Genomic DNA, 25,845 nt, shown 5'->3' with positions numbered 1-25,845 from the left:
CAAATTTTATAGTTTACCATGAAACTTTACTCAAACATAAAAAGTGGGAATTTCAATATTAAGAAAGTGTTCTCAAATTATCTTCCACTTTTTATCAAACACGTAACATCAACTGTAAAATTCTTTCTTCCTCTTCTAACTTCCAGTTATCAAACATACTCTTATCAAACACACTACTAAGGGCATAGCTTTCTATGCATTTCTGCATAAAATTTATATGCTTCCCCCATCCAACTGTCTATTATGAATGGACCTTGAAATGACCCTTATCACAATGTCATATCTCTAGACTATAATTTTAATTGTTGTTTTGCAAACCATTTTGATACCAAATTTTCATCATCTACTTCTCTTTTTAGTAAAAAAAATATTCTTAATAAAATAAAATGACCAAAATATCTCTAAAAGTTTCAAGAAGTATTTTGGTCATTATATTTTATCAAAATATTATTTTTAATATTTTTTAGATACGCCTCATTCATATGATGGCACATACTACATTTCATATTCATATAATTTATTGAAAAAAAAACTAAAAAAATATTAATTTATTGAAAAAAAAATTAAAAAAAACATACTTTGAGACATTGGATCTAAGATCAAACGGTTAGTGGCTCACTTGATCTAAATTGAGCGGGAGGAAGCATCCATCTTAAGGGAAGTCATGAAACGTTTCCCCAACACTACACCATCCTCTCTCTCTCTCTGCTTTTTTTTATATATAAGAGGAAACACTACCACAGGACCAACCTCCTCTCTCCCTCTCGCTCTCCAAGCAGCCACTATTTTTTGAAAAATCAGCAAACATCACCCCTCTCTCTCTCACCAAACCCTTCCACTATGCTCACATCTCTCCATGGGCTTCTTGAAATATCTAAAGCAACTAAAAGCCAACATATCTCTTTCCTAGCCTATCTCCTCCAAAAATTCGCCAACTCAAATTCCATCAGACAGGGCCAGCCACTGCACGCTCTAATTCTCACCACAATCCCCGAAACACCGCCATTCCTAAACAACAATCTCCTCAGCATGTATGCCAGATGCGGCCATTTAGAAGATGCCCAAAAGGTGTTTGATACGATGTCTGAGAGGACCATTGTAAGTTGGAATTCCCTCATCGCTGCCTATTCTCACTCCTCCAACCACCATCACGCCTCTTTTGCACTCTTTCTCTCTCTAAAAATGGCGACCCATGATGGCCTCAAACCCAATAATTCTACCTTTGCAAGCCTTCTTCTTGCTTCTTCTTTTTTAGATGAAAGTTCCCATGGAGAAACCATTCATTCGCAGTGCATAAAATCTGGTTTTTCAGATGATCTCCGTGTCCAAACCTCTCTCATTGGCTTCTATTCCAAATTTGGGAACTTGGGTTCAGCAAACCAAGTCTTCAATGGCATATGCAACCCCGATACCATCTCATGGAACTCCATTATCATAGGACACTTGCAAAATGAGAGCACAAAACAAGGTCTACATCTTTTTTGCAACATGGTGAGGACTGGAACAAAGCCAAATTGCTTCACTTTTGCAATGGCTTTGAATACCTGTAGTAAAAGGATGGATGGACTTGGAGGGAAAAGCATCCATGCCCAGATAATTAGAACCGACTGCTTTGTGGATGTATCACTGCAAAATGCTTTGATTGATATGTACTGCAATTGTGGAGAGAGAACAAAAGCTTTCGCCATTTTTAGTGAGATTGTTGATCCAGACCTGGTTTCATGGAATTCAATGATAGCAGGATTTGCCGAAGATGGGAAGAGAGAGAGAGCTATGGATTTGTTCACAGAGCTCCGCAAGGGTGAGAGGCCAGATGAGTACAGTTTTGCTGCCATTGTTTCAACAATTGGGGCCTTACCAGCACAGTGCTATGGTAAGCCCCTCCACGCTCAAATCTTAAAAGGAGGATATGAGTCCAGTATTTTCACAGGAAGTACCCTTATAGACATGTATTTCAAGAATCGAGAGGCTGATTCAGCCAATAAGATATTTGATGGTATGGGAGAGAGGGATGCAATTGTTTGGACCGAGATGATCACAGGCCATGCATTGATAGGCCATGGAGACATGGCCATCAAGTATTTCTGTAATATGGAGAGACAAGGGCATAAACCGGATCAATTTGCTTTAAGCAGTGTATTAAGCTCTTGTGCCGATCTAGCATCTCTGCAAAAAGGTGAAATAATCCATTCTAAGGTGATAAAGTTGGGCTATGACAATGATAATATCATTTGCGGAAGCCTGATCGATATGTACTCAAAGAGTGGCAACCTGATTGGGGCTATTATGGCTTTCTCAGGAGTTGCAGAGCCTGATTTAGAGTGTTGGAATGCCATGCTTGGAGGGTACAGCCATCATGGAAATGCAGAGGAGGCTTTTGAGATATTCAATAGAATGGTGAAGAGAGGGATAGAACCTGATCAAGTTACATTCGTTTTACTGCTGTCCTCTTGTAGTCATCGCCACCTGGTAGAGAGAGGAAAGCTTCTATGGGATAGAATGGTCGTGGACTATGGTATTTTGCCAGGCATAAAGCACTATACTAGCATGGTGGGCTTGTTTAGTAGGGCTGGGCTCTTGAAAGAAGCAGAAATTTTGATCTTGGGTTCGCCTTTTGGCACTGATTTTCTGGAGTTATGGAGAATTTTGCTAAGTTCTTGTATTGATTCTGGTGATCTGGTGATGGGGCTTAAATTAGCTGAGAGAGTTTTGAGCTTCGAGCCAGAGGACACTGCAACTTTTGTGCTGCTTTCAAATGTCTACGCAGTGGCAGAGAGATGGGAAGATGTTGCAAAGGTGAGAAGAAAGATTAAGGCTTTGGGGTTGGAGAAGGATCCTGGCCTTAGCTGGATTGAACTCAAGAATAGGTTCCATGTCTTTTCTGCAGGGGATGAATCCCACCCTCTAATCAACAATGTTCTAGAAGAGTTGAAGAGGCTCGAGAAAAACATGAAAGAATCTGAAAAACAAACACAGGTTTTGCCAATGAAGAGGTCATGTGATTTGTGAGATTTAAGAAGCACCAGGTAAAAGCAAGCTATAGATTTTCAACACAAGACCAATATGGCTAAGTATACTAATAATCCCACGGACAATGGAAAACCCATTGGACAATTGTACATTATCAGCCGATAATTATCTGCACAAATTATTAAAAAAAAATCAATATCAGTATCAGCTCCTTCCAACTTGCTTCAGAAACAGAAATAATGAGATTCCTGGCGTTTTGGCCATTAAGGAGATCTTAATGTTACAAGTAACTGGAACTTACATAGAAAGACAATAAGGTTACTTTCATAGCAATTATAGGCGAGCCTGCTTTGCAGCATAAAATACACAAACAGTAACGATGGTTCAAGTATTTACAGTAGCTGTTCAAAGAATTGGGCACGCCATTTCAGGGGTGGTAAAAGAGGGCGTCTTATATTCGCACTCTTCACCTGAAGACAAATATGACCGGAGGAAAAACCAGGGTCAAGAGGCCAATGCAATATTTGGTCCAGGCTGTGGTTCATAAGGAATGTCAAATGCTGTGGAGGGAGGCCAATATCTAAGCACCGATCTGCCAAGAATGTTCTTTATAGGCAGAGGTCCCCTGAAAATCAATTCAATTATTTCAAGAGTCAAAAAGTGATGCAGATAAGGCCAACAAAAGAGAATATTCACAGGCAAAGGCAAAGGCATTAGGACAGTCCATGAAGGAAATGGACCTTGTCAAACATAAATAAAAATAATATATATATATATATATATATATATATATATATATGAAAGATGCTAGGGTGAACCCCCTAGCTCACAGAAAATAATGAACCCAACGGTTCAAATTGAATCTGAGCTGATCTAACGATCACGGATATCCGATAGTATTTGAATTTTAATTTTTTTTCTACAAATCCAAATCACTTGAATTTGAAGCGTGTGTACATCAAAAATAAGTGAATCTTCAAAAAATATCAAAAAAACATTTTACATGAAATAAATTGACCAAAATACCCGATCAAAAACATTTTCACAAATTATTTTTTTTATTTTATTATGTGCAGCTTGATGAGAAGAACACATCTAAAATTTTAAGTGATTTGGATTTGTAAAAAAAACAATTAAAATTCAAACCTACTAGACATCCGTATTCGTCAGATCAGCCAAGATTCAATCTAAGCCGTTGGGCTTATACTATTCCATAAGCTAGTGGACTCACCCAAGCCTTTTTCTATATATATATATATATAAATATATATATATATATATACACACACACACACACACCAGTGTTTTAATCAGTGATCCAGATTAGAATCAGCTGATCCGGATCTTGTAATATATTGGTAATTGACAGGTCCCCCCATGAACCAGCCGGTTCCATCTCAATCCGTGCAAGTTCTTTGACAAAACCGAACCGCCTCAACTTTTGTTTTTTTCTTTAATCATTGAACCGGCCCCCTTAATTTTCTTTTTAATATTTCCAATTTCCGGTTCAGTAGACTGAATCACTTATCCGAATCGCTAAACCGGATCGGAAATACGGAGGGGTGATCCAAGACACCAATCTGTTCTTTTTAAGCCTTGTATGTTACATTTTTTCTTCGTTAAAACAATTAAAAACTTTTTTTTTTTGTTGGAACAATTAACAATAAGACCTAGGCACATTTCAGATGTGTACCAATTGTGGGAGTCAAAGCTGTTGTTGCGATTGTCTCCCATAACAAAGACATAGCCTTCAGGCACAACCTGCCATAAACAACAACAGAGCGAACAGAGTGAGAGATTATATGGCAAGCATAGAAAAAGAAAAGGCACGACATTTTCGATGAAACTAGTTTGGTCATGGACATCTATTATTGGTAAATTATATCTTAATGTATTCAAGATTACAAGATTATCCATATCAATTTTTTTCCATCAATAAATATAAATTTGGCATCTTAACTTGTAAAAGAGATTGTATAATGTCTCAATGACAGTGATGGGAAAAATTGGAGTATATCGTCTGCCAAACATAACAGATCCTGCTGAGATTTGATTGAAACCAGGAATAAGGCCGAAATTAAAGCCTCCCAGAGAAACAGGAGAGAGAGAGAGAGAGTGTCGGTGTGTGTGTGAGTGCGCGTGAGTGAGTGAGTGAGAGAGCGAGAGAGAGAGAGAGAGAGAGAGAGAGAGAGAGAGAGAGAGAGAGAGAGAGAGAGAAAGAGATACCACTGGATCCATTTCATAGGAAAGTGGCTCTAGAATGTAGTCTTCATCTTGAGCTACTCCATTCACCAACAATTTTCCATTGCGAACCTAGAGCATGAGAAAGCACATTATTGTATAAGGAATTAAATTCGAAACGCAGGAAACTGTAAATCAGAGAAAGGGTGCTAAAAAACATACAGAGTGGAAAAAATTAACATAGGTAATAAACTCACTTGCACGCAATCCCATTCTTTGGCGACGATCCGCTTTATGAAAACATCACCTGAACTGAAACCTTTTTCCTGCAGAAAATACCGCAGACACACATTCATTTCTATAGTCCATATACTAGAAAATTGTTATCTAAAAATGATAATTCAATATGACCATATACAATGTAATAGAAGCCCAACCTGCAAAACTGGAGGAGCCTTGAAAATTACAATATCTGCAACTTCTGGCTTGCGGAAAAGGTAAGACACCTGGACATTCAGAACAGGAAATTGTGAACCTCAGGCCTCAAACATAGGAAATTAAGGAAGAAAAGTTTGAAGCCAGTCTAAAGAGGGACCTCATCATTATCATTGAGGATATTCACTTCAATGGCAAAAATTAGACAACCAAAATAAATGCAACATAATTTCATAACAGAATGATCATCTGCAACTGCAACCACATCAAGTTCAAGAGACAGACCTATATAAGCAAGCATGCACCTTGACATGAGAACAAATCGGTTACTTTGACATGCATCTTAACTAATATGAAAGCACAAGGAAGGCCAGAATCTAGTTTCAGAAGAACAATGGAAGAATACAAACTCAGCTCAAACCACTTCAAGTACAAAGTGAACACCACATGGCACTAACACTTGTGCAAGCATCCAGGCGGATTACGAAATCCACTCTGACACTCTGAGAATGAACCATGCCTCTCTCCATGCACATGTTTTAGGCACCCTCCCTTCCAAATGTAGTTTGATACTTTCTGACGCATGTGCAAAACAACTTTTACAAGTCCTGAGTATATGGGTATTAAGATGCTAGCAATAAAGAAAGTGATTTAAAAGTTACATGATACTTGGAAACCTAAGAACCCTAGCAAAGGATATTCTCGACTCCCAAGATGTAAATATATACTAATAGATAATATACATGCAAGTTTTAAGTCAAGGCTTTAATCAATAGCACGGGCTGCACTCAATTGAAATCCATCATCATTAGATGTAACTTGTTTAAAACAAACTCTAAGAAGTAATTGAATAACAGAAGCAAGCACCAAGGCACCATGCAAAAGATCAAGATTCAACACAAAATCAAGCACCATGGCACAGTTCAAATATCAACATCCAACACCATTGACTACAAAATAAAGAGAATCCGAACCCATCCGAACCCTACCTCTACAATATTGAGGAGTATTTGGACACCATCTACTATTCATGTTTAGACCTATGAAATTGTAATTTGGATTTTTCAATATAATGATAAGCGCAAAGGCATCTTTCTAGACTCTATAATGTAAAGCTCAGGTTGGGATGAAATCAGCTGTCTGCTATACAATGTTTGTAATTCTGTACTGAATGAAGACATTAGTTCACACACATATCTGAAATCTTCTAATTTCAGCAAATTCCTTTATTCATTTGTGTGCTCAAACCGAAATTAATCTATGTTTCCCCAATTCTAATCAAATTCAATTGTTCTTTGTTAACCCCCAAGCTTTTACATTCCTCTAATTCAAAGCAAATTCTTTCATTCCTCTCTGTACCTGAAGCCAAATAAACCTGAATTCCATCTATCCTAACCATAGACTAAGATATCTCACGCATAAGCATCAAAAGAACAAATGATTGTTTTTTAAAGTGACATCAATTAAATATTATTAGTCAAAAAGCATAAAATCATTTCCATCTAATCAATTAAAAACTGTTATATTTAAAAAATATAGATGTTATTCCAATGAATCATTCAAGGTGCAAATCAAATCACAAAAAAAAAGGTAAAAATCATTTACCTTCTCTGCTAAAATACGATCGCCAACGTGAAAAGTGGGATACATAGAGAGAGAAGGTATTGCTCTTGGCTCTGCAACACACGACTGCAACAACAATTTCACCGTCAAAGCCGACAATATCGTCTTCACATCATCTGATGTCGAATTCACCCATTGTGGTATCCACCTCTTCTTCCTCTCCTGAATCTCACACTCATTCCTCCTAATTTCCTCAACAACCTCACTAAAGTCACCATTATCAGAGCTCTCTCCCTTATCAACCCCCCGAAAAAAATCATTACAAGGGAGCCATTTCATCCCATTGAAAAAAGGAAGAAGAGAAGAAGTCTTTAAACAAATCCTAGAAGCAGGGGCCACTCCAAAAACCCCTGAATTATTAGAAGAACAAACCGAGGAAGATTTTATAATTGAAATTAACCCTAAAAGAAGAGGACATTGACTGCAACTCTCCGATAACAAATCCGAAGTTATCGAAAAGCAGGGAGAGCCTGACCACCCCGAACTGAGGGGTGGGGGGGCCGCCAGAAGGCTCCTGGAGTTCCCACGATCCCTGTGGATTTTCGGGAACCTCCCAGGCCTTATTCCGGCGGCCCCGGTGAGGGATTGGGCGAGGTAGCCAGAGAATGAGACTGTAACCCTAATTGCCATGGCAGAAATCTTGAATATGATCAGAAGCAATCGAAACAGTGGGCCTTCGAAGACTGGCTGGTGTTTGACGGATGCTTTAGGGTTCAGAGCGCCATTGATGAAAGAAGTTTCAGTGTTTTCTAGGGTTTTGGGGTGAATCTCTTACGGTTTTTACAGGGAAGTAAGACAGAGAGAGTAATTGAGAGGGCAGGTTAGAGAGAGCGAGAGAGAGAGGAGTACAGGGGAAGTTAGAGAGACAGAGAGAGAGAGGAGTACAGGGGAAGTTAGAGAGAGAACGGTTGGATCTCAGGGTCTGAGCTCTTCTCAGAGACTCAGGGAGGAGACAAAATGGGTCGCAAAGAAGGGTAATGGTACCGTGTAATGGCATTTATACAAGGCGGCTGCTTCATTTTTTAAGTATGACTAAAATGCCCCTAAATATTTAGCTAAAGTTCGGCACTCGATTGGCTAAAAACGTGAGTTAGTATTTTTGGGTTTTATTTAAATATTTATACTGGTGGTGGTTATAATCGGAACCGCAGGCGTAAGTCAAAGGGAAATCCAGATCAACGGTTAGAAATCGACAACAGTTCCAAACGCGCGGTGACACGGTCCTTGAATTGGAGAAATTTCCATGAAACGTCCATCAATTATTTTAGAGCTAAGCGCCGTTATGGCTCTAAATAATCATTAATAATAACCTTGAATTAGTAATTCCTGAGAATTTATCCTCTTTTAAGTTTAAATATAAAGTAAGATTTTTCTCTCTTTTTCCTTCATGAATGCTAAGTCCCTATCACAATGTATAGGCATTTTTGTGTGGAAGAGAAAAGGAAAACTCTTTCCAATAAGCTTTTTTTTTTTTTTTCGTTTTTTATGACTAACTCTTTCATCATCATTATAGCTTTTTTTCAATTAATTGGGATGAAAATAAAAAAGTTACATCTAGAATAAAATTAATAAATCTCTCCCTACAACCCCAAAGTTATCCCCAATGTTAATGGACTCGGCTGAGTTCGAGTCAGTCCCTTGCAGAGCATAGTACATAACAACTCGGGGTTTATTAAAAAAATCAAAAATATGAAAATTACACCGAATAACATAATCAATGCATCAATATTATTATGTAATTTGAATATTTTTTAAAATCATTTGGGAGTTTTTCTCTTCTTATACTATATTTTTATATTTTATGTTTTGTTGGATTTTTTGAAATGTTTATAACTGTAAATCAACTTTTTTTCTAGATCCATATTTGATATTGATCAACTTATTTATTTAGTTTGAATTTACTATTTTATTTACTTTTGCCCTTTTTTTGCATTTTTTTTTAGGGCTCTTTGGCCTTGTACCATTCAAACTTGCCAGGGTCGAGCCCAAGGCCTGAGCTTAGTTTCTAAACATTTGCTGTTAAAAAAAGGGGAATAGGAGTTAAAAGAAAAAGAAGAAAACTACTCCCAATTTGGCAATATGGTGATAGGAAGTGATTAAATAATTCTGAATATTGTAATAAGAAGCTTTAAGTAAGAAATTTTTTTTTTTGAGAAATTTAATGGAACCGGTTTTTAGGCGGCCAAGCCCACATATATAAAAATGCAAGTGTAGAAATGCAGGCCTATTAATAAATAGATTTTTGAGATAGATTTTTTGACTTAATTTTTAAAGACATGTAATCTCTAACATGAATATTATGAATATGAAAAAAAAAAAATTAAAAACTGAAAATAATAATTCTAGTATCATTTGGATGGTTAGGTTCCATGGTTCTTAGATGGAACACCTACTTATATTTAAGATGTCATGCGTTTCCAAAATTAAAATGGGTACGGTTTGTATGGAGTCAAAGGCTCTAAACAATCAAATTAGAGGCCAACTTCAAATAGTATCCAGAAATATGGTTTCAATATTGAAAAGTTTTGTGATACCCTTAAATTATATTTTTATTTTTTAGTTATGAAATTCAGAGCTTCAAAAGTAGTGTAGTTGAGCAGATCTATAAAAATCTTGAAATTTGATGGTCAAAAAATACATTACAAGATGCAATATTTTCAAAGCTTGAAATCTATTTTTTTCTTATGTCCATGCATCTAGATGTCGAGGTGATCAATTTGATATTTAGGCATCAAAACATCATCTTCTAGTGAAAGTTTTAAAGTGGGCTCTAATTTGATTGTTTAGAGCCTAGGCTCTATATAAACTTTTCCAATGAAAATATGGCTAAACGATCTACTTTAGTATGAAGGGATAACACGTCGTTAAAGTAAGGGCAATTGAGGATTTTTCAGTACAATAATGTAATGAATATGGGAGTTTCGTGGTGGATGCGCCCTTTTAAGCCGACAAAAGCGCCATTTATGAGATTCATTGGTATACTGTTTTCCTTTTGACTTTGATCTCACTGGCCAACGATTTACATTCATTGAATCTTCCACCAGTGAATGTTAAGCACTTACCCCCAATCTTTTGCCAAAATGAAGAACAAGCCCATGTACATTTCGGTTACTTGCTCAATTTAAAGGAAAATTAAGAAAGATCATTTATTTGTTAGGTGGTCACAGTTATTAGATAAATATGAAATTTGATAGGTTAAGATGTATAACAAAGCTAAAAAAAAGAAAAAAAACCTTTGGCATACTGCTAGTCATTGAGTGTACGACCCCCTTAATATAATAGAATAGTGGATCAGGATTTGTATAGTCGACCTTAATTAATTGTAAAAAAATTGTGATGATGATGGCATATTCCTAACCACCGGATTTTATGTCCATCAGTGAAAGTGTCCTCCTTGTACTAGAAATGAAGACATTTTTTTAGGTAATTTTTGTTTTGTTTTAAATTTTCTGTTTTGTTCACCTAATTGGGAAAATCTCCGTTGTTTTGGCCTAGATCGAATCACCAAAAAACATAGTCTGGTACCTACATCACGTTATCATGTTGAATTTGTTAGGGTGTGTTTGGTATGCGGAAGAGGGGGCTGCCAAAGCCCCTTCTTCCACAATGCGGAAGCTGTCTCTTCCACCATTTTAAAAAAAAAAAGAAATTCAAACCCAAAATCAAGAAAAAAAAAATCCCGAATGTATTGGAAAATGGGACTAAGACCTTCTTTTTTTTTTTTTGTGTTGAGAATGTTGATATTCATTAAAATAATCAAAAGGAAAATAAGACATGAAGGATTCCAAAGTAAGTCACCCAAAAATAGGGTGTGTCTCTTAATTCTTGGTAGGGTTAGAAATGGGATGGACAACCCAACCCTAAAAAGCTTGGGTCTGGGCCACAAAATGTGGCATAAGGAGCGGGCTTGGCAAGGTAATGAAGGATTGGCCTGGTTCGGCCCATCCCGGTCTTTCTTTCTATTTTTTGTTTTTCTTTTGTTTTTTCCTTTGTTGTATTTGGCATGGCTCAGTCTTGATTAGGCCAAGGTTTGGTCTAATCCTTATTAGCCCAGGGCCTCTGCCCAAACCTGGGCCTTCCATATATCTTATATTTTTTTAATTTTTTGGGTGAGTCCGGGACACCCGACCCTCAAAAGGAATTTAGCTTTCAATTAAGGGAAAAGTTTATATAGAACCGAGGCTCTAAACAATCAAATTAGAGCCTACATCAAAAATTTCACTAGAAGAGATTGTCTTGATGCCTAAATATCCTCAAATTGATCATCTCGACATCAAGATGCATGTACATGAGAAAAAAATGGATTTCAAGTTTTGGAGATAGTGTATTTTGTAACGCATTTTTGGACAGTCAATTTTCAAGATTTTCAAATATCCATAGATCTATCGATCGATAATATTTTTAAAGTTTATAAATAAAGATGAAAATATATTTTTAAGCTGCCACAAAGATTTTCAGTTTTGAAACCACATTTCTCGACACTATTTGAAGGAAAGTTCTAATTTGATTGTTTTAGAGCCTAAGCTCTATACAAACCGCACCCTTCAATTAATATTTTTTTCTCAAAATGTTTTTTGCGCAATTTTTTAGTGAGCTTCAAACCCTTTAAGGTGTCCTGAGACATGGCAAGAAACGAAGGGCAAAATTGGGCACTCGATTGCTAACCCTAGCAACAAGTACGTAGCGAAGTCAGTGCTGACGACATGAGCATACCTCATAACATGTGCCAAAATTTTTATAGTCAACATTCTTAAAGTTTGGTCAATACCACTGTACCCCTGGAAGATTAATTCATGCAAAATTTTAATTAATATCCATTTTGAGATATATGATTATTAAAAAAAGAAACGATTTCATGTGTAAAAAATAAAACATTTTGTAACACATTATTTAGACATTCATTTTTAAACTTTTTGAGTATTTAAATTTGCTTGTTTTACATATTTCTTTAGCTTTAAATTTTTTAATTTGGTCTTAAAATAGTTTTTAGGTTGTTGTAGCATGAAACAACATCTTTTACCAATATTTAGAAGTGCACAGTACTTTGATTACCGTGTCATTTGGGTATGGCAAGGGTCAGGATCGTTACCCATAAAACAAACCAACTTTTGGTCCACAAGCGGACACAATTTGTTCAAATCCATCCGCCCTTCCAAAATCCAGTAAATCTAGAACGTAATTTCAAATACAACGAATATAAATTTAAAAATTATTTAAAAATCTTAAAATTAGTTGGTTTGGCGCATTATTTTTGGATTGTTCATTTCAATTGTACAAAATAATTTATTTTAAGATTTAAATTCTATTTTCTTTTAGATTCATAATCGCAGTGATGGAATTTTGGAAGAAGATGAACATAAATATGGAAGCCCCAATAACTTTTTCCATAAATTAATGACAAACAAATATTAATTGTCCACTCATTTTTTCATGGATTCAAGATCTGAAACATGATCCAAGTCCTCAAAATGCATTACTGTTTTAGATCCATAAATATGGACGCCCCAAAACTTTTTCCATAAATTAATGACAAACAAATATTAATGGTCCACGCATTTTTTCATAGATTCAAGATCTGAAACATGATTCAAGTCCTCAAAATGCATTGCTATTTTAGTTCCATGATGTTCAACCCAAAAATTAATGCCGATTTAAGATCCAGAAAGCCTTAAAACGAAAAGTCCAAATAAAGTTTTAAAAATATCATTTTTTTTAACTTTAAACCCCATTTTGTTCTTAGATTCACTATATTGACAGTCTAAGATTGTGGACCTAGTGAAATTTTAGATCCAAATCCGACTTTTTTAAAAGTGCGCATCATTTGAATAGGTGCATCGGCTGAGGCACCAAAACCCTACCAAAAAGGCCTAAATAAGGAAAAAAATAAAGAAAGTCTCGAATCTCACCGAAAGTTCCAATTTGGAGTTGAAAAACCTTCAAATCAATCATCTCGATATTAATCATTATGGATATGAAAAATAAGGATTTCAAATCCTAAAATACGTGAATATTGTAATACATTATCTAAACCATCTATTTTCAAATATTCATAGATCTGCTAGATCTTTAACGTGTATTTAGCTACAAATTTCATAATCAGTAATGGAAACAGATTTTAGAGTCATCCTTAGAATTTCCACACCGGAAGGGTTTTTTAGATGAAATTTTGAGGTGAGGCTTTACCTTTACGCATAAAGCTCAATCCTTCCAGAAACTGGATCCTAAATCATTTGAAAGTCCAAAATGACCTAGCATTAGAAGCTCCATCCCCGTTTCATATCCTCCCATGGAACTAGAAAGGAAAATAATTCACGTATAGGAGAAAATAACCATGCCTGTGCCTGTCCATGGGAGAAAAGAAAAAACAAAAAAGACACAAGGGTATGTTAAAGATATGCATGTGCGCATTCGTATCTATCGAAATCACCAAATTTACTGTCAATTTCAGAGTCCAGCGAGGTGAGCATCCAAGAGATTTGACCATTACTATTTCCACATGATTATTGTTGTAGAAAATCTTACAAGAGGTACACAACCTCAGAGTCTTCAGAAAAATATTAAAATAAGCTTTTCTCCTCAACAAGAGATGCATCTGCCCCATACAAGAGTTTTTACACCATGATACATTTTACCTGCAATAAAAGATCAGTGCAGGACTTCACCACAAACTCATCCTCAAATGCCTGGGGAAGAAAAATAAATAACAGAGGGAGAGAGAGAGGAAGTTAAAATATTATGGAGAAACCCAACCATTTTAAAGCAATTTCCAAATAAACCCTTCATTTTTGGGAAGTGGAAATAATCATTTCTTGTGAACTTGTGAACTTGGGATACATGGGCTCTCTGACAGTTGACGAGATTAAGAACTAACGCCGTGCGGTGCGAGCTTTAGGCTTCGTGGATTTCTGCAAAGGGCAAGACAACAGATCATGGGTGAATTTTTTTTTCTACAGGAAAAGCTACCATACAAGTTTAATAACTTTTGGGATATGCATCTCTCTCTCTATTTCTCTCAGAGTGATCCAAGTGTGCATTCCTTATATGACTATACAGACACAAGAATGAATGTGTGCATGTGAACTTCTGAGACACTGAGCTGTTAAGCTAAATCTAACAAAATTAGTAATTGATTGCAGGGTCAATTTGCAGTACGACAGTCTTCTTGTTACTTGAACTTGGAAGCTGACTCTATGAACCTTCGCCAATAAGATTTTCGCAATGCAACAATGAGGAACTCAACAAAACAAATGGTTCAGATAACTTAAAGGGAAAAGTTTATATAGAGCCGAAGCTTTAAACAATCAAATTTGAGCCTACCTCAAAAATTTCACTATATCACTAGAAGAGGCTATTTTGATGCCTAAATATCTTCAAATTGATCGTCTTGACATCAAGATGCATAGACATGAGAAAAGAATGGATTTTCAAGTTTTGGAACGTATTTTTGGACCATCAATTTTCAAGATTTTCAAGTTTTCCTAGGTCTGTCGATCTACACTATTTTTGCAGCTTTAAACTTTATAAATAAATATGAAAATATATTTTAAGGCTATCACAAAGATTTCCAATATTGAAACCACATTTCTTGACACTATTTGAAGGTAGGCTCTAATTTGATTGTTAAGAGCCTAGGCTCCATACAAACCGCACCCAAACTTAAAAGCCTGATTAGTGAAAACTTTAATTCATAAAGTGAAGAAGAAAATTGTGAAGAAGAAAATTAACTTACAGTGGTAGCCCCAAAGCTTAACCCTGTTCCAGGCCCTACAGACAAGTATATAGGCGTATAAGTAAGACGGAACTCAAATAACATTTTTATTCCATCAAAAAGGTGAATTCAGGACTTTCCATGCTACTGTAAATCTCACAATTAAACAGTACGGCAGAAACCATTGGAAACTCATTCACTATAGGATTCAGGCTTTCGGCATGAGTGGTTAAAGTGTTGAAAATTGCAAATTTGCATCACAATGTCCCAAGTTGGAATGCTACTACTAAACTACACCAAAAAAAAAAAAAAAAACAACCAAGGAATGACCTGATTCACAAACACGTAAATTGAAGAGAAAATAACAAAAATATCACATCGTTCCAACTCTTCAAAGTTGGCACTAAAGAAATAAAGGCCAAATGCACACTACTATCGAAATCAATGTTCAAGAAGGCATAGGCTCTGGTTCTCATCCCCCGAATTCTTTGTTCTCACCCCGTGTTCTGCAGTTGCAGATGCACCGGGCCGGTAGAGGCACTACTGGAGTGGGAGGTAGGAGACTTGGACAGCCACCAAGGCAGTGAGGGCTCTGGGCCACCTAGGCGATATGGCCGCTTCCTAGACCCAAAGGTGGCCATTGATTTTATTTTATTTTTAAAGTTGGTTCCCCCACACCTCCCCCCATTTTATTGTATATTTTGTATGCTTTTTTATTTAATAAGTAAGTTTCAGCAACTGCTGAATAGGTTTCTTTCGGAGCTTCATTTTTGCATATAATATATTGTTAAGATGCTGGAAGCACAGATCAAACATAAACATTTACGACTTTAGACTGTAAATGCAATAATTATAACTCAAAATCAACATTAAAAGATAAAATCAAGTCGCGATGTCATTTAAATCTCCCAAATCATAAGTCACAAAAGTTTCAAAAGTTATTAGAAGAAAGTCACATCTGACCAACAAAGGCCATAAACTACAAAAAGTCTCCTTCACCCCACAAGTCTGATGAACTCAATTGTGAGCTTGAGTTTCATCATCACTAGCAATTATTTAATAACCATTAAGCAAATATTAAACTAACTAATAAAAAAAATATGGGTTATGAATCATAAATCGAAAAAGCATATTACACATGCAATTATTTAATAAGCAATTAAGCATTAAGTAATTATTAAATTAACTAATTAAAAAAATTATGGTTTATGAATCATAGATGGAAAAAGCATATTACACATGCAAGTATTTAATAAGCATTAAGAACTTATTAAACTAATTAATAAAAAAATATGGTTTATGAATCATACAAGTAAATTCATGTATAAATCTAAAAAAAACAGAAGTAAAAAACAATATTCATTCAGTTTGGGTAAATTTATGTATAAAACTAAAAAAAAACAAAGTAAAAAGAATATTCATTCAGTTTGGGGGAAAATAATACCCAAACTACATATCATGGGAAAATAATAATCCAAACAGACAATAACATATCAAATATATATCACAAAGTATAAAAAAAAAAAAAAAAAATTACAAATAGCAATTAATAACATCATTAGACATTAAGGGAAAAAAAATACAAAACCTAATGAAAACTAATGAAACATACCAACCTTTTTGAAGTGGACTCGATTTCGGGCAAAACTGAAATGTTTGGCATCCCAAATCTCCTCTTTTACAACCCCTATAATCCTCAAAAAGTTTTCGGATGAATATCCTTTAATATCGTGACCATTCGAGGATTTCGAAAAAAAATTCGATCTCTCAAAAAATCTTCAAATCTAGTTTTTTTCAAATTGTTTCTCACTCTAAAATTCACTTAAATTGTTTTTGGGGGCAAGAATGGCCCCCAAGCCCTTATTCCCCCTTTTAAGGAGGTTAAATTATATTTTTTGCCTTCTCCCGAAAAATATTTTCCGCCAAGTTCGAGGCGCTAGGCACCCGCCTTTTACAATGCCTAGGCATGCCCTTGCATATTCCGCCTAATATTGTCCGCCTTAACCACACCTAGGCATTTTTTTAAAAAGTCTGCCTAGGCGGTCAGGCGGCCGACTTTTCGTTCGTTGATGGAAATGAAGAGCTGAAAAATCATTCATAACAGACAGACTGGTATATCTATAATTATAGCATAAGAAACAACTATGGATTATAAACAATTAATCATAAAAAAACTAATGCCTACGAAAGGTTGGATTATTTAGCAAGAACTATGATTACTCAAGTTCCAGCGTTCATTAAGTCACTTGGAATAATAAATAATAGATAAATGTCCATAATGAAACTTAAGACACCCCATCAAATAAAAATAACATAAGGGGCATCCAAACAAAAGAACATAGGAAGCAATTTTCTGAAATTTGCCCATACCTATGGCTGGTGTTGAAGTGAATGGCAAGCTTCCAAATGCTGGAGTAGCAATGGATGGCGCACTCCCAAGCAAAGAAGGCGTCGATGAAGACCCAAACAAAGAGGGCGTCGTTGGGGTTCCAAACAAAGAAGACGACTGTGATAACCGACTTGATGCAAAAGGGGTGGCCTGCAAATTGGGTGTGGCGAATAAAGAAGAAGATAAGTTTGAGGTTGAAGTGGAAGCCGAGGTTGGGGTGTTAAAGAGAGAAAAACCACTAGAAGTTCCTCCAGCCATTATGGGAGTGGATGACGAGGCTCCTGGAAAGGAAGATGAAGGGGTTGATGAGCAAGCGAAGAGACCAGCAACTTGTGTTAATGGTTGGGGAAGTGAAGGCAAGTGCAAAGTAGGATGGACTCTTCTAGCTGCTACTTCTTGTTTGGCAGTTTCCCTCCTATCGGCCTCAAGAAATGGATCGTTACCCTCTCCTCTACGACGTTGGTCTGCAAGATATGCAGCTCGCATTGATTCCATATGCTGATGAAGAGTCTCAACCTGAAAATGAAGGCAAACCAAAAGATAAAAATTAACCCCTGGAACCAAAAGAATAAATTTAATTTCCCAGTAACACAGGAATTATGCTTTATGATATGGGAAGACTGAAAACTCTTGACATACATAATGGTAATTGGAGCATAGAAGTAATAAAACCAATCCCCACTCAGTATAATGAAGAACCAAAAAACTGACCAACTTTAACAAGATAAATGTTTTAATGTCTATCTTAAAATATCAAGAACGTCAAGACTGACAACTAGTGGCATGCATGGTACCCTACATGAAAAAAAGTAAGATTCGTATATAATGATGAAAAATGTAAAGTAAGTAGCATGATTCTTTTTCTTTTCTTTTTTAAATAACTTTCACACAATTGAAATATGACAATATTAGGAAGGGAAAAAGCTGAAGTTCCAGGAATATAGCGATTACAGCATACTAATCCAGTATAACACACCACAATAAAGGTATTAATACCTTGGCAGCCACATGAACAAAGAAATCATGCACATTTGACATCACTGCAGGTAGAGAGTCCAACAAGGTTAAGTCTGTGTTGCCATTCCCATTTTCATCAGACCCCCTTAAGAGGAGCTGCTCTAACTCTTCAATCCATTGTCGACACTCTGCAAGATATTTTTCAAATCTGGCAACTGTATGTTGCAAGAAAGGGGAGGGCCTCCGAGGAATCCCACTATAGTAATCTATAACTGGTACAACAGAAGTGGCCTTTTGTTGGGTATTCGGGTTTGCATGCGTCATTGCTCCTGAAATCGGTGGAGTGCTGCTATGTGTTGTAGTTGAACCACGCGTATGAACAAACCTTGGATGGAGCATCATAAATGACCAAACTGCAACCTCTGTGTTTCTCATCATACCCTTTACAACACTCATCAGTTCCTGCAGTAGGATTTTCTCTCTCTCCATAGCTGTACTGATTCCTCCAAGTTCCTGTGAATTGATAAAACCTCAGTAACAATGACCCAAAAATAATATATATATATATATATCATCATAATATATAACTATTTGTTATATTCAAGACAAACTATGGACAAAATTCCATTATATAAATTGGAGAACTATATAGAATCCTAACAATTGCACCACAATCAAAACAATCTTTCTCCCTCACTCAACTGCAGATATGGAAGTCTCGATATGCATCCCCTAAATTTCATGCCAAGAACAAAGTTTGCCTCTTAAAATTGTTAGACACAAGCGCAATGTTAATCAGTTGATTCAGGTGGTGGCCCAACATTTTGTTATGCCCCTGTAAGCTTAGGCCCAAAAAAATCAGCTCTGCATCGGGAATCACCCCCATGCCAAGCCATGTGGCCCGAGTCTTGCAGATTAACCTTAAAAAAAATAAAAAAAAGTGCCAAACAAAGCATCAACATCATCTAAGCCTTATCCCAACTATTTGGATCAGCCACATGAATTCTGTTCCGCCGTTATGCTCATAGGTTTAGAATTCATGCGAAGATTTTGGCAAAGTTTTACACTGGCTGCCCTACCAAACTCAACCTTCCTCCTTTACGCAGGCTTGGGACCGGCTTGGGGCTGGCCAAGGGGGAGTTATGTAGGAAAAAAAAAAAAAAAAACCGCAGAAACTCCAAAACAATCAGAAAAATCATAAAACACCCAAAAATATCATTCTAAATCATAGCATGTACATGAAAACATCGAATAGGGCAAATAATGTTATTGTCTTGAAAAAAAAATTGAAAAAATATAATAAATATAAGAAAAGTCAAGAACATATACAACATGAATTATTGTAAACACAAATCAACTTTATGAATTTAAATTGGAAAAAGATCATCATACTCAAAATTTCAACACCGGTCCCAAAATCTTTGCACTTGGTGCAAATAAATGCCTCTTTATACTATCAAAGCTTCCTCACACAACCCCAATCAAAACCCACAAACCAATTTTGGGTTTCAAGATTGGATCTAGGAGTTCCCAACTCTTGAGAATTTTGGATGAATAGTAAATCCGGTGTTTTTTTTTGTGAAAATCAAGCCCCGTGTTTGGATCAAGAACACAAAAAAAAAGCTTGGGGACAAAATTTCATCAGATATTGACCACCAATTGCCAAGAAATCGCAATTTTTCAAATTGGCCAAAAACTTGGCCCAATTTTTCAATCTAAAAAGTCTCTCAAATCTTGAGTTTATTCTCATATCCATTGTTCCTAACCGCTAGATCACGCTGAAATTTGACTAAGGTTACAATTTGGGCTCAAATGTATAACCCTAAAGCTCAAAATTGAAGAAATAAATAAAAATAAGGGGGTGGATTTCCGGACTCCATTTTAAACTTCAAAGCGAACAGTACTCGGATGAGTACTGCAGCAACTTGCTGGAGTATGTAGCAACTTGGGTGATTCATGCTCAAGTTCTACAGTGTTCAGGCAAGTTACTACTGTACTCACCGAAGTAATGTACAATGCACCCTGTTCTGGACTCAGAAACCTAATGAGTCCAAGTCACTCGCCCCATTCCGAGTTAATTCGAGGGAATTTTAAAACACTGCTGACAATGCAAGATTATGGGCATTGTAGAGGAGATTGCAACAATAGTAGGATGGTGGCTATTTCTTTCAAACACCACAGAGAGGAGGCAGATTCCTTTGCTAGTGAGGGAGTAGCCCGACTTTCTATATCAATTAACGTATGAATTTCTACATGTTAAATCTCTGTTTCGCAGTATCAAAAGTTGTCTTGATGTATACCTCTTTAAAGCAACGATTAAGAAATTATAAAATGAAAAAGATTCTAATCAACTAGGCTTCACATGAGAATGCAACGATTAAGAAATTATAAAATGAAAAAGATTCTAATCAACTAGGCTTCACATGAGTATAAGACTGAGAAAGTTCACTAGACCAACCAATCGAAGAGTCAAATCACAAGTTCGACAAGTCTTTTTATAAACTTGGCAGAAATTCAGCTGAGTCGGTATAAGAGTCAGATGACCCTTCTAAATCAATAAAACATTACCTTCCCATGTAAAGAGTGGGATCACTCATGTTACCTATCCAATTTCCAGTGACTTGGATGATTCTATCATTTTGCCCCACTAAAACCATGGGTGGCATCTGGAGGGGCTCAAGGTTGAGAGAAATTTGAATAGTGAATGTTATGTTTTACATTTGCAAGGGGCTTCTTTATCCTTGGCATTTAAGGCATTCTAGACTTCTAGTCATTCTGACCTTACCTATAAAGTCACCTTGAATAAGGTTATGGGATTTTACATTTTCAGATTTGCCACAAGCTAACGTGTTATCAAAGCCCTATTTGGGATACTGAAACTTAACTCAGACTCTATCTCGGTAAACTTTAGGCCATTTAGATGTCAGAATTTCAAGTAATTCCATGTTGACAATTTGTGATTTAGTTTTAATAGTCTTAGAAATTTGATATTATGGAGTATTGCAAGTGTGATCATTACTTTATTAGTAACATGTGAAGGCATCTGAGTCTGAATTATAATTAGGGCAAAGGTTGAAATAAGTTCTGTAAGATCTTTCTCCAATTAGAGTGTGTGTGGAGATACTGAAAAGAAATCAATTTCTAATGGACATTCAATTTCTTATCACAATTCAATATTTGTGGCATTTGTATGACCCTAAATTTTGCACATACACTCTTTTCATCCCAATAATCAATCCCAAACAAAAAAAAATCAATTTCCTCTTCAAAAAATAAAATCAATATGCCCCATAGATATGGTCACAATGAGTGCCCTCCAAAAAATGAATCTCAACTATCCATTTGGTCAATTTCAAGACCTAGGCCTTTACGAATTCAAAAATCAGTTTTTTCTTTTTTAACATTGTTACTATAATGATAATAAAGCTATCTAAAAAATTTAGAAATGAAAAAATTCCTTCTAAGCCCTACATCTAAGTATCTCACTAAGACGGATGATATATATTAATAGGGCTTAAAAAGTACTTTATAGGATGTGTTTACAAATTTTGCATTTTTGTGATTGTTCATTTTTAAAAATTGAGGTCAAACAAATGACTCTAACATGGTTTTTGAATATTCTTTCATTATATTACTATAGAACCATTGCATGATATCACTTCCCATTGAATATTTGTGAAGGCCCAAAGGCTGCTGAACTGAACTTGTTGTGTAACATCTAGACCCAAGAGGATTTGATAAAAGATTATCAAACCCTGAATTTAAAAACTTTTAGGAAATTGTTATTAGCAAGTTTGCTTTTCAGAATCTTTGAAATCATACTTTTCAGCTTGAGATTCAACGCATTTGAGAACCTGTGTTTTGAGCATCTTTAAACATGTGAAGTTTCTAGCTTTAAACATGTGAAGTTCTAGAATGATCCTCCAAACATACCACAAGATACAAAGATCTTCCCAGTTTTAATAAATGGTCTACAACAGGGATCTGTTTATCCTTATGCAGAAGGTTCAATTTTTTTTAATACCGTCATCTCCACTGCTCCAACGCTTGTTATATGAGATTTTCCGTAATTACTAATAAAAAAATTAAAACACAGGGTACTGGATGCAATTTCGTGCGACTCAGTCAAATTTCTCCCTCTTTCTACTGCAGATGAACTTTTTTTTTCTACTCATTAATAAGTGAGATATACTTCTAGCTGCACTCAATACAGACAAATGGAGATGCATGCAGTGAAAGAAAGGCATAAATAGAGTCGAAACAGTTATCAGGTGCAAAATCAGATGTACAATATACAAATGATGGACTTGCACAAGCCATGGCAAGTTTATGGCAGGAATCTCAGATGATGTTTATATGGGACATCTGGTAAGCCCAACAAAGAAACAATAATATTGCTAATGTGTTTCAAAATTATAGCAATCATCATGAGATTCTTGATTTGAACTTCTTAAAATATAAATTTTCTCTGACTAGCACTCACAATTGTTTAAAACAGCGTTTAAAAACCCAGACTTGAGCTTCGACTGGGGTCCCGAGCGTGAGTCAGAGGACCCTCACTTGCCAAGTTGTTGACATAATGCTGATACTGAATAATACTACGGTACTTGTAAGCATAAAGTGACAGCTAAAAAAAACATAATGAATGAGTTATAATATTAGGATTATGACATGGTATGTGTGTGTGAATGTGCTGGATACATATCATACAAGCTTTAATATACATATTTATAAAATGTGGTAAGATAGGATACTTGTAACCCTGTTCCGAATTTCAAGCAATCCCGAGTCCTGTCCCTCCATAAGAGCATCTAGGCATCTTAAACTATAACTAAAAGAAAGAAAGCAATTACATTTTTTTGTACATCCCATGCAGTTCAGCATTGTCGTCCAGGGCAAAGTAACACAAGAAAGTGTGCATTTGTCTGCACACACATTCCATGAAAAGGGGAAAGCATGAGCCCTAAGAAATCAAAAAATGATAACAGAATTTTAACAGTGCCTACATCCTTCAAGGATCTGAGCCATACCAGGAAGGTTCCAAATAACATGTCAATAAATCCTCCAAAAAAGTTCCAAAGGCCATCTATATATTGCCGTATGAAGTCATGAACCCATAGATTCTATACATAGAAGTTATCAAAAGACAAAAAAGTGGAAAAAAAATCTATACCAAGTGAATTCTAGACTTTGACACAGAAGCTGCAGCTAAAAAGGCATGCACCAAAATTCATCTTTAGTTCAAGAATCAACAGAGACTAGAGCATTTTTTCGACAATAACCAAGTCCAGATCATCTATAATTACATATGATTTAAACAGCCCTGTTTGATGATTTGATGGAAAGCAATCATAAGACAATGCCTTGCATTTATTCAAGTAGCTTAACAGCGTATCAAGCAATAGGAAGAATACGTAATGCATCCAAATTGCAATTTGTATTTCCATATGAGTGCCTACAAATCACTGAAAAATAAAAATGGAAACAAAGGGAATGCGACAATAGTATAATTTTTTTATGAAATGTTAAACAAAAACCATGTTCAAACAATTGTTTTTCTTTCTTTTTGGGATAACAAAATCAGAATTTTTGTACCAAAGAACAATAAATAATGACTATGGCCGGGACTCAACCTGAATTATATGACAAGCATCAAGCTCAAATGCATCATTGGAGACTGAGGTATCATATAACCGACTACACTGATCCAACCTCTGGCTTTCAACCCTGTACTCCAAGATCCGCTCCCTACAGAGAAAACTTCATGTCAGCATCTCATGTTTATCATGAAAATTTGAAATGAGGACATGCAAAACAATAAATTTAATGGTTGCATGAGAATACCCAAGTTGATTTGATGTTGCTAACGGAGTAGAACCAACAAAAAAGTAAAAGGAAAAAAGAAAAAAAAAAATTCACATGTTATTCATAGAAAAGCAACAATTTGTTAATATCAAGTACACATGTTATTTATAACAACTGTAGCACCTTATAGCAGGGTGAATGCCTCCAATTAAGTTCCAGTCTTTTCAAGCATATGCTGCACGAAGTTTGGCCATGCCCCATGTTCCGAAAAATTCAGAACTGCCACCGATGGGCGTTTGTCCTTTATTTCTAATTTCTCTTTGCTAACATATTAGTATTATTTCATGTTGATATGATGCTTTTCCCAGCATTTCTAATAGCTTTTTTATAGTTATCTGTAATGTTTACAGTTGGATACATGGTTTTCCAGACTACTTCTAATTCCTATTTTCCAAACACTGGTAATATTTCCTGTTTGGTAATTCTATTATGATAAAGATATTTGGAGTTTAACAATGTTATACTTTCATCAGTGCTACCTACACAGACCATTCATGGTAGCAAGCAATTTTATAGCATCATAAATTCAGTCTAGGCAGTATAAATAAGTGAATGGCAGCTTAGGAGAAACAGCAAAATTATTATATTATCATTCAGAAAATATACCCTAAAATCAGTGGAGATGACTTTGTCGTTACTATCGAGGCTCTTCTGGATGGTTAGGAAGTATGGGACCAGATTGAGAAATGGAGAGAAACGTATTGGCCTCATTTTTAGAGAGAGAGCGAACCAGAAGTAGAACAGGAGCACTCACCAAAGTGCAAACTTTAACACCAACAAACCAGACATCCGAAAGCTAGCCCTAACACGAACTATAACCCATTCTTTCAAAGATAAAGCACGTGAAGAGAGAGAAATTACTCAATTTCGAGCAGGAGCTTCTGCGACTCCGGATGAAGATCCGACCATGTAGTCTGATAAGATGCAGGAGCCTTCTCATTGGTGAAGAGATACATTTGTTGTTGCACCTGTTGCTGCTGTTGTTGTTGAGGAAAGGCATAGTTTTGTTGAATTAGAGGCGTGGTTTGTTGCAGAGGAGACTGGTTACCGAAAGAGAAGGCCATTGAAGAAACCTTCTCTCTAAATTTATCCAGTGATTTTCAGGGCAAGAAAACCATGGCGAAAACCTTCGCTAGATTTGGGGGAGCTTTCTGGTTTAGAGGGGACAACGTTAGATTTTGAGGCAACGATTTCAAAATTGAAAAATGAAACGCCATAGACATGGGGGGGAGTTCCAAACCTTCCTTAAACCCTAAAATGGAGCGAAGACAAATGCTTTTTCGCGAAAATGGCAAACGGGCCCTTATGGTCCTATGTTATGGGAAAAATGACCGAATTGACACCATCTTTTGACTTGGGCCTACAGAGAATCCAGAAATTTATCAAAACAATGCCCAGATATGTATTATTTGGCACCTATCACTGGTTTGTCCTGATTTCAAATGCTTACCGTCAAGGATGAGTTATTGTTTAGTGATTATTTGATACGTAATTTTGAATATTTTATGGTTAAAACTTAAAACTAGTGTTTTGAAAAATACATTTGTGGGATGGATTATTCATCCATCTGGATAATTTTTTAAAATTAATAATAAAAAAAAAAGAATAGACTATATATTCCAATCTAATTTTTTTTAAAGAATAAAGAATAGACAATATATTCCGGTCTATAAATAACAGGCAAAGTTATAGTGAATGTTAGATTGTCACATAAGGG

The 25,845-nt window shown here is 35.9% G+C and overlaps 3 protein-coding genes across 15 annotated transcripts; 1 reads left to right on the top strand and 2 right to left on the bottom strand.

Annotated features, from left to right (window-relative positions):
• The first annotated feature begins 200 nt into the window (after positions 1-200).
• Positions 201-3,237, top strand: LOC18446052 (Pentatricopeptide repeat (PPR) superfamily protein). The gene has a single exon (XM_006856178.4). It carries the CDS (start codon positions 841-843, stop codon positions 3,007-3,009), a length of 2,169 nt encoding a protein of 722 aa, XP_006856240.2. The 5' UTR covers positions 201-840; the 3' UTR covers positions 3,010-3,237.
• On the bottom strand, positions 3,045-8,047 carry LOC18446053 (thylakoidal processing peptidase 1, chloroplastic). 2 transcript variants are annotated; one of them, XR_002282978.2, is made up of 7 exons: positions 7,192-8,047; positions 5,589-5,657; positions 5,409-5,477; positions 5,197-5,283; positions 4,664-4,731; positions 3,272-3,595; positions 3,045-3,139 (listed from the first exon to the last, which is right to left on the bottom strand). XR_002282978.2 is itself a non-coding variant. In XM_006856179.4 (6 exons), exons 1-6 carry the CDS (start codon positions 7,837-7,839, stop codon positions 3,475-3,477), a joined length of 1,062 nt encoding a protein of 353 aa, XP_006856241.1. In that variant the 5' UTR covers positions 7,840-8,047; the 3' UTR covers positions 3,190-3,474. The 2 variants fall into 2 exon arrangements, 1 of the variants encoding a protein (XP_006856241.1); XM_006856179.4 differs by lacking the exon at positions 3,045-3,139 and having other exon boundaries at positions 3,190-3,595.
• Positions 8,048-13,669: 5,622 nt separating this feature from the next.
• On the bottom strand, positions 13,670-25,501 carry LOC18446054 (hydroxyproline-rich glycoprotein family protein). Of its 12 annotated transcripts, none has more exons than XR_016048353.1 (8): positions 25,369-25,482; positions 24,990-25,279; positions 23,897-24,011; positions 18,303-18,776; positions 17,288-17,822; positions 14,939-14,973; positions 13,960-14,114; positions 13,670-13,841 (listed from the first exon to the last, which is right to left on the bottom strand). XR_016048353.1 is itself a non-coding variant. In XM_088856748.1 (8 exons), coding segments are annotated over exons 2-8 (1,278 nt in total). In that variant the 5' UTR covers positions 25,193-25,279; positions 25,369-25,482; the 3' UTR covers positions 13,670-14,112. The 12 variants fall into 12 exon arrangements, 7 of the variants coding, with proteins under 7 accessions (XP_088712874.1, XP_020530357.1, XP_088712873.1 ...); XR_016048356.1 differs by having other exon boundaries at positions 17,288-17,456; positions 17,543-17,822; positions 24,990-25,448; XM_088856748.1 differs by having other exon boundaries at positions 13,670-14,114; positions 17,288-17,456; positions 17,543-17,822.
• Positions 25,502-25,845: the final 344 nt, after the last annotated feature.

This window comes from Amborella trichopoda, chromosome 13 (genome assembly GCF_054954075.1).
Source record: "Amborella trichopoda isolate Santa Cruz 75 chromosome 13, AtrichopodaSantaCruz75HAP2 v2.0, whole genome shotgun sequence".
Taxonomy (NCBI): Eukaryota; Viridiplantae; Streptophyta; class Magnoliopsida; order Amborellales; family Amborellaceae; genus Amborella; species Amborella trichopoda.
This window is presented reverse-complemented; position numbering and strand designations above follow the sequence as displayed.